Here is a 15,284-nt window from a genome sequence, read left to right on the forward strand (position 1 = left end):
CCCCTGCATGGCTGAAAGGTGAGGAGGGGGTGGGCGGGAGGAGGAGGAGAGGGGGCCAGCCAGGAGTCACAAGAGTTGCAGAACGTGGGACCTGGGGCAGCCTGGCATCGGGTGTGATGAGAAGGGTCTGTGTCGTGTGTGTGTGTGTGTGTGTGTGTGTGTGTGTGTGTGTGCGCGCACGCATGTGCTGGTCCTGGGGCTTGACCTCAGGGCCTTACACTCTCGCTTGGCATTTTTGCTCAAGGCTAGCGCTCTACCACTTGAGCCACAGCTTCCCCTCTGGCTTTTTGCTGGTTAACTAGTGATAAGAGATCTCCTGGACCTTCCTGCCCAGGCTGGCTCCAACATTTGATCCTCAGATCTCAGCCTCCTGGGTAGCCAGGATGACAGGTGTGAGCCACCTTAAGGCCAAAGCCATAGAGCTTGTTAAGTGTTTGTGGGGCGGTGGGGAGAGGCTGAGGGGGACCTGGGGGTCCAAGGACTGGCCTGGGGGTGGACTAGACAGAAGGCCCCAAGGTCAGCCCAGGGCTGGCCTTCACGTCCCCTCCTCCCCCCGCCCGGTCCCCTCTGCCCGCCGTCTGTCAGCGGTGGGCAGCAGCAGGCGTGGGGCCCGGGCGGGGGTCTCACCGGACGGGCCGGTTGGCGGCGTCGGGGTCCCGCGCCGTCACCACGCCGACCAGGGAGCCCACCTGCGCGTCCTCCTGCACCTCCAGGAGGCGGGAGGGCGGCCGGAACTCGGGGGGCTCATCCACGTCCGTCACGGCCACACGCACGATCGCCTGGTCGCGGAAGGTGCCCAGGTCCGCGAAGCGTGGGTCCACGAACTTGTTGAGGGCCTCCAGCACCACTGTGTGCACGGGCTGCGACTCGAAGTCCAGGCGCTGCGGGCACAGGACGTCAGGCTTGGCTCGGGGCACCCTCGCACTCCCCTCCAGGGGAGGGGGACCGGGCCCAGTGGGGCTGGCCCCAGCTCACAGGCTAAATGGGAACATTCACCAAGGGCCTGGATCTCCCAGATCTAGCTACAGCGGAGAAACTGAGGCTCCAAGGGGCCACGTCACTCAGACATTAGTCTCCTGGCCAGCACTGAAATATTTCACTCATTTTTGGGGGGGGGGGTCAGTCATGGGGCCTGAACTCAGGGCCCAGGCGCTGTCCTTGAGCTCTTCTGCTCAAGGCTACCACACTACCACTTGGAGCCACAGTGCCATTTCTGTTTTTTTTATTTTTTATTTTTTGGTGGTTCATTGGAGATAAGAGTCTCAGAGCCTTTCCTGCCCCATAGGCATGAGCCACCAGCACCCAGCTTCCTTTGTTTCTTAGTATGTGCTAGAAACTCAGCTCCATACCATCCTATTACTACATGCTATTATCATCATCATCATCATCAACAATATTACTATGGAGGGAAGGACACTCAGAAACCTGTTACACAAAGCCGGTGAGCAGTCTGTCACTAGCAGAACCAGGAATGGAACCGGGACAGGGTGACTCTCGAGCCCAGGAGATGCCAGCGCACTGGGCTCTGCAGCTTCCCACACCTGGGTTCCAATCCCAGCTCTGCAGCCGATTGGCTGAAACTGGCCGTTCTCTGGGGCCCAGGAGGGAGGCTGATGAGCCATCTGTGCTGCGAGTCCCTGGAGAGGCGCCGCGTGTATGCTGAGCTGTGCTAATGGGTGACCCTCTGGCTGGATGAGTGTTTGGCTGGGTGCTGGCTCCCGCCTTCTGAACATCCTCCTTCCAGCCCCACACTGCGGCTGCCCCCCCCCCCCCGTGCTGGGTAGCCTTTGATCAGTCAGGGAGTCCTTCCTGGAGCCCCCGGGCAGGTGCCAGCCCCGTGAGCAGGGTCTCCCTCCCGCTTTCCCTCTCTCACAGGCCACCTCTTCTCCCATCCAGTTGCCTGGGAAATCGGGAGGCAGGTGCTGGCCGGGCCTGGGAGTGAGCGGTGACCCCTGGAGCAGTTCATCAATCAGGCGGGGCCGGCCAACTCCAGACACCCCAGGCGCCTGCTTGAACAGCAAAGCTGGCAGAGGCGAGGAGGAGCAGTCTGGGGATAAGAACCATGCCGCAAGCCCCATGCCGTGCTCTGCGCACGGTGCTGGGATGCTGGGATCCACACCCTCCGTTTGTGAAGTGGGCTTGCCTTACAGTAAAACACACACGGATGCCCCCTCCCAAAAAAGACCCCCTCCCAAAAAAGGTGGCCGGGGGCTGGGAAGGTGGCTCAGTGGCAGAGTGCTTGCCTAGCCTGCGTGAAGCCCTGGTTCAATTCCCCAGTACCACATACACAGAAAAAGCCAGAAGAAGTGGTGCTGTGGCTTAAGTGGTAGAGTGCTAGCCTGGAGCAAAAGAAACTCAGGGACAGCATCCAGGCCCTGAGTTCAAGCCCCAGGACTGGCTAAATAAATAAATAAATATATAAAAGGTGTTTGGGCATCAGTGGTTCATGCATTTAATCCTAGCTAGTCAGGAGGCTGAGATCTGAGGATTGCACTTTGAAGCCAGTCTGGGCAGGAAAATCTCTTGAGACTCTTATTTCCAATACACCACCAAAAAGCTAGAAGTGGCCTCGTGGCTCAAGTGGTAGAGTGCCAGCCTTGAGCTAAACAAGTTCAAGGACAGCTGCTAGGCCCTGAGTTCAAGTCCCAATATGGACAGGTACACATGCACACAAAGATGGATTCTGAAGCCAGCCTGCTCAGGCTTGCTTTCATCCCTCCTGGACTAGGCTTAGTTAGAGTGCAGCCCAGAGCAAGTGATTAGATTTCTGGAGGCCTCAGTTTCTCATGACTAAAATGGACAGTGATAGCAGTGCCCCGGGGACTGGTGTGAGGGTTGAGTGAGTTCATCCCGGGGGCTGCCTGGCACAGGGCTGGCGCTCTGTGAGAAGAAGTGACCCCAGCTAAAGCAGCTGGGGACTGGGAGCTACGGTTCTCACCTCAGGAGCAATCACTCTTCATACAGTGGGGAGGGGCCCGGTGGGGGGTGGGAGGGGAAGGGGTGCCTCAGGTCCTGGAGGCGGAGCACAGGCCCATCCAGGAGGATTGAGGAGGAGACTCTGCTGAATGGCAGGAAGAGCCCTGGCAGGTTTGTGGGCTGGGGCAGGGGGGCAGGCCTTGGGTAAGGAGTGGGCTTGAGTCTCCAAGACCTGCCCAGCCCTGACTTGCCACCTTCTGCAAGATGGATTTTGCTTCTCTATGTGATCTCTGTCTCTGCTCCCTGAGCTCAACGAATCTGCAGATTCAGCCTCTGGTTCCCACACCAGCTGGTGGGCCAGGAGGCTTGTCAGACTCAGGAAAGAAAGAGATTTGGAGACACCAGACGTAAGTTCAAATCCTGGCTCTGTCCCGTATAGGTGTGACTTGGTCAAGCCCCTTTACCTTTTTCACTCATAAAAAATGAGCACCGTGACTTGTCTTCCCCAGAAGACACAAAGATTAAAGGAAGTAATGAGTACCAAGACTCTGGAATGGGGATGAAGTAGCGCTTTTGTTGTTTTGAAGAATGTGAATTCACATCTGGAATGAATCTTGTCTCAGACAAGTAGCTGTGCAAACTCACATAAGTCACTTGACCTCTCTGTGCTTCATATCCTCTTTCATAACGTGGGAATGATATGGTGCTTTCCCAGATTGGTCCTAGATCTAGAGAGACTGAACCCCTGGGGTGCAGTGAGTGGATGCCTGGAAACTCCAGAGGCCTCCTTGGTCCTGTTTCCCCCCCACCCCCCTTCCCAGGCAACCTACCTTCTGCACTAGGAGGATGGCTTCCTGCGTGTCGCTGTCCGTGGTGACCTTGAACGCATCCCCGCCACTGCCGCTCTCCTCCTTGAGATGGTAGGTCATGTCCGTATTCTCGCCCACGTCCGAGTCCTCCGCCTTCACACGCCCCACGGCCGTGCCGACGGGGGCAGACTCCTGGATGCTGAACTGGTACATCTCTGTGGGGGACAGGCCACGGGCAGGGGTGGAGCAGCCCCACCCGTCTGCCAGTGCTGGGGTAGGGAGGAAGGCTGCCCGGACCCCGGGGTCTCCTGCGCAGGCTGGCAGGGGCTGTGAGGGGCGGCCAGTCTGCTGCAGAACTTGCTCACTGATTTGGCCCTCGGTTTCCCTCCAGCTTTGGAGCCAGCTGGGGCCCCGTGACCCTGAGCCTCGGTTTCCCCACCTGAAGAGTGGGAGCAAGTAGGGCACTGCCCTGCAGCTGCGTTGCCTTGGCAACCCGCACAGCAGGTGCTGCTTGCGAAGTGCTCAGTGCAGAGCCGCGTGGACGCTCAGGAGACAGGGCGGACTGCAGTGAACGGGCCAGCGGCCCGCCCACCTCCCCACCCCCGCCGCGGGGATGCCGCGTCCCTGTGTGTGCCCCACACCTCCGACGTCCCCTGACGGGAACCAAGTCCCACCTGTCACCCCAACAGGAAGCGAATGGGGCTGAGGTCACAGCAGGACGGAATGCAGTGCACCTGTCCTGTGTGGATGGGGGCTTGGCACTTGGGAGAAAAACAGAGCAGGGACCCGGCGGGCTTCTGCGGACCGCGCTGTGCGCTTAAAATAGGCTGATCAAGGATGGCCTCTCCAGGGCTTCTGTAGGCATTGCCTAGCAAGCAAAGGCCTGGGGTGTGGTCCTCAGATATGCAAAGAAAAGGGGGGAGGGCTCATGGAGAAGGTGACATTTCTGTACATGTCAGGGAGGAGAAGGAGTGAGTCACACAGATAGGAAGAACATGCTAGACTGAACAGCAGGTATAAAGGTCCTGGGGTAGGTGTAACGCCTGCTATGTTTGAAGAACATAAAGATAGTCACATAGCTGGCAGGGAGAAGCAGGGAGAAGCAGGAGGTGCAGATGGGGAGTTGCAACCAACTGGGGCAAAAAGTTTACTTGACCACCAGCGCAGCCAATGAAAAGGTGGGCCACAGTGGTGCACAGCTGTCATCCCAGCTGCTGAGGAAATGTAAATAGGAGGATCACAGGCCAGGCTAGCCCAAGCACACCATGAGATGCTATTTTAAAAACAATCAGAGTAGAAAGGCATGATACCCATGGTAGAGTGCCTGCTTGGCAAGCGCAAGGTCCTGAGTTCAAACCCAATACGGGGGCTGTAGGCATGGCTCAGAGGTAAAGCACTGCCTAGCAGGTGTGAGGTCCTGAGTTCAAACCCCAATCCTGGGGCTGTAGGCATGACTCAGTGGTAAAGCACCTGCCCAGCAAGTATGAGGACCTGAGTTCAACCTCAAGTATGGCTAATAAATACATAAATAATTTAACAAAGGCTGAAGAACTAATTTAAAAAAAACCCTCCAATATTGATGAGAGAAAGAAATAGAGAAGGGATGGAAGGAGGGAGAAAAGAAAGATGGGATGGAGGGCAGGGAGGGGAGAGGAGGGAAGGGATGGGAAGGGAGGAAAGGGAAGAGAAGGGGAGAAGGAGTCTTCTTGAGCCCCAGCCCTTCCTCTCTGTCCCCACCCTATCTCAGCTCAGAGCCTGTGGGGCCCCTCTGGGGACAATTCCGGGTAGCCTGTTTAGATGGAGGGATGAGGCTGGCGGAGGGGGCCAGGGTCCCAGCCCCAGGGCCTGGTGGCAGGCTTTTGGAGGCCTGTCCTGTCTGGCTGAGATGCTCAGCTCAGGGATTTCTTATCTCGTGGGGGTCAGTCCCCTGTGGTGGGGGCTGATGTGAGGGCAGCCGACCTCAAGTAATGACTCTCCCGATAGGGATCAGGTGCTCCCGGTGGCGGCATTTAGTCTCTGCCAGCTTCTGGCTTCCCTATAGCTGGGCCTAGAGGGCCTGGAGATGCCTGGAGGTGCAGACCTCCACCCTCAGACTCAGAAGGGAAAGGGGCCATCTGTCCCCAGACTCGGTGTCCCCAGGATCAACCACCAGTGACCTTTTGCCTGGGGGTGGCGGCTGCTTGGCTCCCCCCACAACCCCAGGGCCCATCTCCAGCACCTGCCTTGGGCGGGCTTGGGCTGCGTAGCACGGCCAAGAGCCAGAGAGACAGGCGGGGTGGGAGACGCACGCGTGCAGGTGCGCTGACCTCTGAGGGCAGCTGGCGAGGGGCGGAGGGGCTGCGCTCCCCCGAGGCTTGGAGAGTCCGTTTGGAGACTGGCGCTGGGTGGCTCACGCCTGGAAGCCTAGCTACCGAGGAGGCCAAGATCTGAGGATCACAATATGAAGCCAGCCCAGAGGAGCAAAGTCTGTGAGACTCTTACCTTCCATTAACAAGCCAAAAACCAAGCAAGAGGTAGAGCTGTGGCTCAAGTGGTAGAGTGCCAATCTTGAGAGGAAAAACCAAGTGACAAGCACCATGCCCTGTGTTCAAGCCTCAGTACTTGCACAGGGGGGAGTGCACACAGGTGAGCCCAGGCTGGGGCTTCCCGTGCAGGGCGCAGGGTGCATGGGTTGAGGGAGGGCAGATGGGTGGAGATGCTGTGGAGGGTATGGGCAGGTGGGTGGAGATGCTGGGGGGGATGGGCAGGTGGGTGGGGGTGGGCAGGTGGGTGGAGATGCTGGGGGGATGGGCAGGTGGGTGGAGGTGGGCAGGTGGGTAGAGATGCTGGGGGGGATGGGCAGGTGGGTGGAGATGCTGGGGGGATGGGCAGGTGGGTGGAGATGCTGGGGGGATGGGCAGGTGGGTGGAGGTGGGCAGGTGGGTGGAGATGCTGGGGGGTATGGGCAGGTGGGTGGAGATGCTGGGGGGATGGGCAGGTGGGTGGAGATGCTGGGGGGATGGGCAGGTGGGTGGAGATGCTGGAGGGATGGGCAGGTGGGTGGAGGTGGGCAGGTGGGTAGAGATGCTGGGGGGTATGGGCAGGTGGGTGGAGATGCTGTGGAGGGTATGGGCAGGTGGGTGGAGATGCTGGGGGGATGGGCAGGTGGGTGGAGATGCTGGAGGGATGGGCAGGTGGGTGGAGGTGGGCAGGTGGGTAGAGATGCTGGGGGGTATGGGCAGGTGGGTGGAGATGCTGTGGAGGGTATGGGCAGGTGGGTGGAGATGCTGGGGGGATGGGCAGGTGGGTGGAGGTGGGCAGGTGGGTGGAGATGCTGGGGGGGTATGGGCAGGTGGGTGGAGATGCTGGGGGGATGGGCAGGTGGGTGGAGGTGGGCAGGTGGATGGAGATGCTGGGGGGATGGGCAGGTGGGTGGAGATACTGGGGGGATGGGCAGGTGGGTGGAGATGCTGGGGGGGTATGGGCAGGTGGGTGGAGATGCTGGGGGGGTATGGGCAGGTGGGTGGAGATGCTGGGGGGGTATGGGCAGGTGGGTGGAGATGCTGGGGGGGATGGGCAGGTGGGTGGAGATGCTGGGGGGGATGGGCAGGTAGGTGGGGGTGGGCAGGTGTGTGGAGATTGGGGGCTCTAGATGGGGCGCCTGAGGTGGGGGGGCCCCTGGGGGGGAAGGCCAGTAGGCGCAGGCTGGCTGGCTCAGCGGAGGCCTCACTCACTCTGGGGGAAGCGGGGCGGGTTGTCGTTGACATCGGTGACCACAATGGTGACGGTGGTGGAGCCCGAGAGGCCGCCCAGCTGGCCCGCCATGTCTGTGGCCTGGATCACCACCTCGTAGCGCTCCTGGCTCTCGCGGTCCAGGTCCGGCACGGCGGTGCGGATCACGCCTGCGGGCGAGTGGGGGGAGTGGGTGAGCCTGGCCGACCTGCGGCTCAGGGGGGATGCTTGGGGTTCAGGGGAGAACTCAGGGTCACGGGGACCACCGCATACCCACTCACGCTCAGGCTGCACACTGTCTACACACACACACACACACACCTCTACATAGCGACAGACCCACACCCAACACATACACCTCAAACATGCTTGCACATAAACACGCAACACCAACACAAAACAACAGATTGTTCTGTTTCCTAAGAAGAGGCCCGTGGAGCTGGGCGCCGGTGGCTCACATCTGTAATCCTAGCTACTCAAGAGGCTGAGATCTGAGGATCACATTTCCAAGCCACCACAGGCAGGAAAGTCTGTGAGACTCTTTTCTCCAATTAACCACTAGAAAACCGGGCAGCAGTGGGGTGGGTATTACCCAAGCCACTCCAGGCAAATCCCGTGTTCTCATTTCCCCTGCACATCAGGTGGACATGGGTGGACCACGTGTAAGAATGCATGCAAAGTCACGAACGAATCCACACACTTATTCACGTGCATCCTCTCCACGGATTCCCAGTGCAAGGGTCTACACTCTCTTCTCTGGCCAGGGCCAGTGACGGGCTGGGCAGACAATCCCCAGGCCACTCCCTGAGTGGGGACAGCTGCAGAAGTGAGAGGCCGCTGCAGAGGGAAGGCCAGGCTTCTTGCTGTCCCCCTCCCCCAGCCAAGAGAACAGACCCAGGGGGTGGAGAGGGTTGATGAGGCATTCGGAGCCTCTGCCCACACCCCTGCAACCTGCCCTGCACAGGTGGTGGCAGGCAGAGCCTGGGGCCTGCGCACCAGGTGAAGAAGCCATGCACCAGCAGACCTGCGACGTGCCCCATAAAGCCCAGGCTCCGAGGCCTGATGTCCCCAGCCTGTCCCCCAGATTCCAATAAAGGCAATGGACCAAGAGGAATGGCAGTATGGAGGGTGTGTTGGGGGGGGTTAGTGTGTGTGATATTTACAGTATATGGTGTGTGTGTGTGTGTGTGTAATGGAGAGAACTACAGGAAGAAATAAAGTCAGAGGGGAATACAGAAGAGGCAGGAAGAGAGAGACCAACGCGGACGGAGATTTGAAGAGAAAAGGAGAGTAGGAGAAGGAGGGGCAGGCCCAACAGTACCCAGATGACTGGAGGGGAGCGGGGGAGGAGGGGGAGAGAGGGAGGGCAGGGGCAGTGCCACCAGGCTGGCGGTGCAAGGGCAGGGACACAAGCAGAGGTTCATTGGGTCCTTCCTGTGCACTCTGCTGCCGTGGCTCTGAGCCACTTTGGGTCCAGAGCCACCCTGAATGAAGTGGTCCTGTGGTCGCATTAGAAGCCACTGTGCTGTGGGCTTGGCCACCAGAAGCCTGGCAGGAGCCCCAGCTCTCAGTGGGGATTCAAGGACAAACAAGGCTCTGCCCTTGCAGAAGAGTGAGGGCCTCTGTGGCTCCCCCCCCCCCTGTGAAGTCCCCGTCCCTTCCACCTCTGGAGGTCTAGGGATATTAAGCTCTTCTCTGTTGGAGAGTGGTCATGCCATCTCTGTAGACCGTGGTTCAGGAATCATCTCTGGCTGTCAATGAGGTGGGACTCAAGAGGCCCTTCTACCTGACCTGGGTCACTTCTTGTTGTGGGTAGCTATGGTGATAACTTCCAACGGGCCAGGTGTTCAGCGGCTGCAACCTTAGAGCATTCCTTTCCATACTGACTCTGGCCCTGGGATGTGCCTTGTTTGGACTGACTGGACATCGAGCAGCAATGACCAAAGCAAAGGCTGGACAAGCCCTCCTGTTCCGGGGCTTGATCTTCTGGAATCCTGAGACCCGCCCCCCTGCCCCCCAGGAGGAGAGGCCACAGAGAGGCAGGTCTGGTCACACCAGCTGTCCCCGGATGAGTCAGCACCCCCAAGCAATGCCCACAGAATCACTGCCCAGCCAAGCCTACAGCATTGTCACCATAATAGACTGTTGCTGGGCTGAGCCACTAAATTTGCAGTGGTTTGTTATGTAGCCATTGATAAGTGACACAGAAATCCAGTTGGCTGAGCTGTTCCTCTCTTGGTTCTATCTGGGCACGCTCGTGCGGCTGCATTTAACTAGAAGATCAAGGGGGCCTGGAAGGTCCGAGATGGCCTCATCCACATGCCTGGCAGCTGGCCTCTTGCATTGCTTGCAGGCTGGCCTTACTACATGCAAATCCAGGACAGCACAAGTGAAAGCTGCCAAGCCCTTTAAGGTCTAATCTCAAATTTGCAGAACATTATTCTGCTACATTCTACAGGCCAAAGTGAACCACAGTCCAACCCAGATTCAAGAGGAGGGGAAAGGAATACTACCTCTCCCTCTCCTTCTCCCTCTTTCCCTTCCCCTCCCCTCTCTCCCCACCCTGTCCTGAGGCTTGAACTCAGAGCCTGGGTACTGTCTCTGAGCCTCTTTGTGTTCAAGGCACTCTACCACTTGAGCCACAGCACCACTTCTGGGTTTCTGCATAGTTTATTTGAGATAAGAATCTCATGAACTTTCTGCACAGGCTGGCTTGGAACCGGGATCCTCAGATCTCAGCCTCCTGAGCAGCTAGGATTACAGGCATGAGCCACCGATGCCCAGCTAACACCGCCTCTTTTTCTGGGAGAAGCAAAGCCACACCACAGTTGGCACTCTGTATCTTAAGTATACTTGCTCTGATTCAACCAAGGGCAGACTGCAAACACTCAGGAAAAAGACTGAAGGCATGGCTCAAGTGGTAGAGCACTGCCTGGCATGCACAAAGCCCTGAGCTCCCAACCCCAGTACTTCAAAATAAAAAGAAAGAAAAAAAAGCATCTGAACTGAGCATGTGTAGATTTCTTTTCTTGTCGTTATTCCCTGAAAGACAGAGTGTAACAACTATTTATATAACGTTTACTTTACACTAGGTATTATAAGTAATCTGAAAATGATTTAACATATACGCAAGGATGTGTGTAATTATGTGCAAATACGCCGTTTTATCTACAAGGCCTGAGCATCCACGATTTGTCTGTCTGCAGGGGTTTTGGAAACAGCCTCCACAGTTAGCTAGAGACAGGGTAGGAAAAGGCTGCCACAGGGGCGGAAAATCGGTTCTCCCCTCCGTCCCCTTCCTCATTCTATTGCCTGGTGCCAGAAAAACATGGTAGATGCTATTGCATTCCTGGGGGGGGGGGAATGTGAGGTACAAGTCTATGGAGTTGTTCTTCAAACAGTTGCAAATTCATTCATTCATGCATGCATTCATTGTGCACAGAGGGCCTCTGGTGTTTCAAGAGTCACGTGTGAGCAGGGGGAGAAGTCAGGAAGATACAGGTTCTGGATCTTCTCCGTTTCCATGCCACCTCACCATGGGCAAGGCCTGGAGTCTTCCTGAGCCTCTGTTTCCCATTCTCTAAAGTGGGGTCACCCACTTGGGGAGGGCCTATTGAGGGGTTCGATGAGAAAAAACATCCAGCAGCGGGTGTCACATCTGGGAGACAGCTTGTTGACCTCCTTCTTCAAGCCCTGAGTTGGACACGCCCATAAACAAGTCCCACAGTCAGGTGGGGCATTGGGGGAGGAGTCACTCTATTCTTGTTCCCCAGAGGATCTAAAGGGCCTGGCACAAAATGTCCAAAGGGCATTTGGACTGTCTGGTTGGCCCGGTGCAGTGGCCTATTTGTTTCTGGCTTCTCTGCTGGAACAAAAGCTCTGTGAGGGCAGTAGCCAAGTCCAACTCGTGGTCACCTTCCCCTCAGGATCGAGCAAGTGCTCCACAAAATGTCAGCTTCTTCCTCTCCTGCTCTAAAGGATGTCTCTGACCCAGTGGAGAATTTGCAGCGGCGATCTTGAAGTCTCTGTGTCTTTCTGCTCCTTAAAGGGTGGTGGTAGGCTGGGGCTGGTAATTACAACCTGGCCACGGCCCCCTGCAGCCTTGACTTCACCCAGTGCCCCCCAGGTCCAGCTGTTATCCTTGCTGCCCACCTCTGAATGTGACAGGAGGGGCCCTGGAGCCCGGGTGACACCTCATTAGCCAGCAAATGCCATCCCTGTCTCCCCTGTAGGGGGGAGGGCTTGCTGGCAGGCCTGGCCTTTAAAACACACGAGTTAATTCCTCCTCTGGCACTGGGGCCCCACATCGGCCCGCCCCCTCCCTTCCTCACGCCTTCCTCCCCGGTCTCCATGCGGCTCGGCTCCCTGCTCTCTGCACAGTGAGAACAGACTGTACCTCTAGCAGCTGCTAAATATAGACCCGCAGCAGCGGAATATTCCTAGCTGGGGAATGGAGCTGGAGCTGGGAATGGTACCAGGGTGGCTCTGGCGAGGGGAGGGAAAATCAGCCTCTTCTTGGGAAATGTCAAGGAAGGATCCTTTTCCATCCAGAAGTTGAGGGCCCTAGAACTGAGACCCCCATGTGAACCCCTTCATCGCCTCGTGTGGTGCCTGGGAGCAGTTCCTCCTCTTCAGGGCTCTCGGGCTGTCTGCGTGTCCTCTTGGCCTCTGTAGGAGCTAGATGCCTTCTTGGCTCTCCGTGAGTCTGATCTCTATCTTCCCACCCTTGCCACCTCCCAAGACCCAATCCTGGCCTTTCCGTTCTGCATTCCTTCTTTTCTGCTCCTTCTCCTCTTCTTCTCCTTGTCCACTCCAAAGTCCCTGCCTCACCTGCCTGGATAGGTGAAAATCTCATCATCGCCACCCTTGTCTTCCCCTTATAACAAGTTCAGGGCTAAGCATTACACACTTTGTGTTCCCTTTGCCTGTGTGGCCTTCCCCAGACGTCCCCGTGGCTCACGGCCTCACTTCATTTGGGACCCAAGGTCACCTCCCCAGAAAAGCCTGCCCTGATTTTTTAATCCAAGTCTCTCCTTCATTCCATTTTACACGTCTTCTTGGCATGCACTACTACTTGGCGCAATGCTTTGATTTGGCGTATTTTTATATGCTTATTTTCTGCATCCCTTTCTTTAATAAGAACCTGACAGGGGCATACTAGAACGTGTCTGTGCTATCTTCCCAGTGTCTAGAACACAGCCAGCAACATTGCAGGTGCTCAATTAGTAGCTGAATGAATGAACTCTCCTTGTGCACATTAAAGGCCATTCTTAGCTGGGCATGGTTGGCTCACACCAACTACTCAGGAGGCTGAGATCTAAGGATTACAGTTCAAAGCCAGCCCAGGCAGGCAAATCTGTGGAATCTTATCTCCAATTAAGCACCAAAAAGCCAGAAGTAGAGGTGTGCCGCAAGTGATAAAGTGCCAGCTTGAGAAAAAAAAAAAAAAAAAGCTAAGGGATAGCGCCCAGGTCCTGAGTTCAAACACCACTACACACACACACATACACACACACACACACTCTCTCTCTCTCTCTCTCTGTCTCTCTCTCTCTCTCTCTCTCTTCATTGCCCAGCTGGAAGTTCTAGACGTTTCCTTTGCTTCTCTCCTCTCATTATAGCGTGGAGCCCCTTCTCTGACGCTCAGCTTCTAGATAGCTTTTGTAACCCACCCTTCTCCCCCTGTTTCGGTGGGAGGACTAGGCTGAGGGAAGAATCAGGGCTTCTAACTTTGAGGCCCCTGGTCTGCATTATTTGCTACTGCAGAAACCCATTGTATCCCCTCTCCTCTCTCCTCAGTCTCCACACACTCATTCCTGATTCTATATCATCCATGGCCTTTTAACTACACAGGCAGTTAAGGAGTCCAAATGGATGTTGAGAAAGGGTGCAGGTTTAGGGTTTTGTCCTCGGGGCTCCGTGCTGGCCACTCCGAGCTCCACAACCTCTGGTCTCCAATTCCTGTCTCCAAGCCAAGCCTGTAGCAGCTGCCCCAGGGATCTTGTTAAAATGAAAACCTGTGCATGTCACTTCCCTGCTTAGAAGCCATCAATGAACGCGCCGTGTTGGCAAGGGCGGGGAGCGGGGTGAGAGGGGGGAGCAAACACTCACCCGAAGCTCACAGGGGTGGAATCCGGTACCTTTCAGCATCGTCTATCCAGACTCCAAACGCACAAGCTCTGTGACCCAGCGTTTCCATTCTTGAAAATTACCCCGCAGACTTCCACTAGCACAAAATGATGTATGCACGAGGCTATTCACTGTAGCGTGGTTCATTTTAGCACAAAGATTGGAACCAGCCTAAGTGTCCATCAGTAGGGGACTGGTGAAATACATTTTAGTGTATCCATAACAGGTATTAAGTAAAAGAATGAGAAAAGTCTTGCTGAACTGATACAGAATAATCTTCCAGATGTATTGTTAAGGAAAGGGGTGGGGGAAAAGCCAGGTATGTATATAGTGTGTGTTTATAGCTACCATTTCTGTGAGAAAAATAAAACAAAATACATGTGCCTGATTTTCTTGTACATGCAGAGAACTGCTCTGGAAAGATCCACAGGGAAATTAACGTTGGTTGCCGTGGGGACACAGCCTGGGTGGCTTGCAGACTGGATGGTGGGGTGGGGGATGAAGGGGAGAGAGGAAGAATAACTACTAATACTCTAATGCTAATATTCTAACACTAATACACTAATACTCATTTGAACTTTTTTGAATTTGGAACCTTGGAATGTACTATTCCTTAAAAAAAAAAAAACAAAAGGAATGACTACATATTTTTTTCAAACAAATAAATTCCCAGGACCTCACAGGATGCATGCACACCAGGGGGCATCTCTGGGACTGCACTACTCCTGGGGTTGTGTGTGTGTGTGTGTGTGTGTGTGTGGTGGGGGGATGCTTTCTCTTAACATTTATTTCATGTTTGAATGTTTTCTAAAATGCATTATTTTTTGCAAGGAGGTGAAATGAATGAAAAAGTCATGTGCAAGAGAACACACTTATAACTGCAGATAGACGGACAGCCTCCCACTTCCTTCCCAAAGAAAACAAACACACAAACCCAGCCCATCCACACTCTTCTCCATCACCCTTGGGCTAAAAACTGACCTCCTGGCATGTTTATGCCAGCCCCGCCTGGCCCTGCTGGTCCTCCCCGTCATCTTCCATGCACCCCATTTCCCTTCATGTTGCAGGCATTTCTCTAGCCTCAGGCTGTTTCAGCCTGAACCGTGCCCTCTGATGGGGATGCCTGTCTCTGAAATCCCTGTCTGGCCAACACTGGTGGGCTGAGGTTTGAACTCAAGCCCCTTTGCACTTACTAGTTCGGTGCTCTGCCACATGATCTACATCCCTAGCCCTTGCTTGACACCTATTTTTCTTTTTAGTTGTTGGTCATGGGGCTTGAACTCAGGGCCTGGGCACTGTCCTTCAGCTCTTTTGCTCAAGGATAGCACTCTACCGCTTTGAGTCACAGTGTCATATCCGGTTTTCTGGTGGCTAGTTGGCGGTATGAGTCTCATGGGCTTTCCTGCCTGGGCTGGCTTTGAACCACAATCCTCAGCTCTCAGTCTCCTGAGTAGTTAGGATGACAGGTGTGAGCCACCAGCGCCTGGCTACCAGCTTATTCTTTACAGATGCCTGCTGAGGCCTCCAGAGAGAAAGCCTTACATCCTAATTACCCAGGTGAATGCCTGCCCCGGTTCCCATGGTCCTGTGAGCTTCATGACGGCGTTTAAAAAATAATAATAATGTTCTGTGGTGTCTGGTGTCTCCTCTTCATCCTGTCTCTGCAGCAATGAGAGCCAGCTGGAGCCAGTAACGCTCTCAGCTGTGTGACCCCCAATG

General features: G+C 55.7%; 1 protein-coding gene across 1 annotated transcript in view; it reads right to left on the reverse strand.

Moving 5' to 3' along the window:
* Positions 1–15,284, reverse strand: part of Cdh22 (cadherin 22) — a 66,464-nt gene that overhangs the window by 26,678 nt on the left and 24,502 nt on the right. Inside the window, exons 4-6 of the mRNA XM_069989890.1 lie at positions 7,439–7,606; positions 3,747–3,940; positions 628–881 (exon numbers count right to left, since the gene is read on the reverse strand). Coding sequence (XP_069845991.1) covers positions 628–881; positions 3,747–3,940; positions 7,439–7,606 — 616 coding nt within the window. The remainder of the gene's footprint in view (positions 1–627; positions 882–3,746; positions 3,941–7,438; positions 7,607–15,284) is intronic.

The sequence above is a fragment of the Dipodomys merriami genome, unplaced genomic scaffold (assembly GCF_024711535.1).
Source record: "Dipodomys merriami isolate MVZ:Mamm:240054 unplaced genomic scaffold, mDipMer1.0.p SCAF_39, whole genome shotgun sequence".
In the NCBI taxonomy this organism is placed as follows: domain Eukaryota; kingdom Metazoa; phylum Chordata; class Mammalia; order Rodentia; family Heteromyidae; genus Dipodomys; species Dipodomys merriami.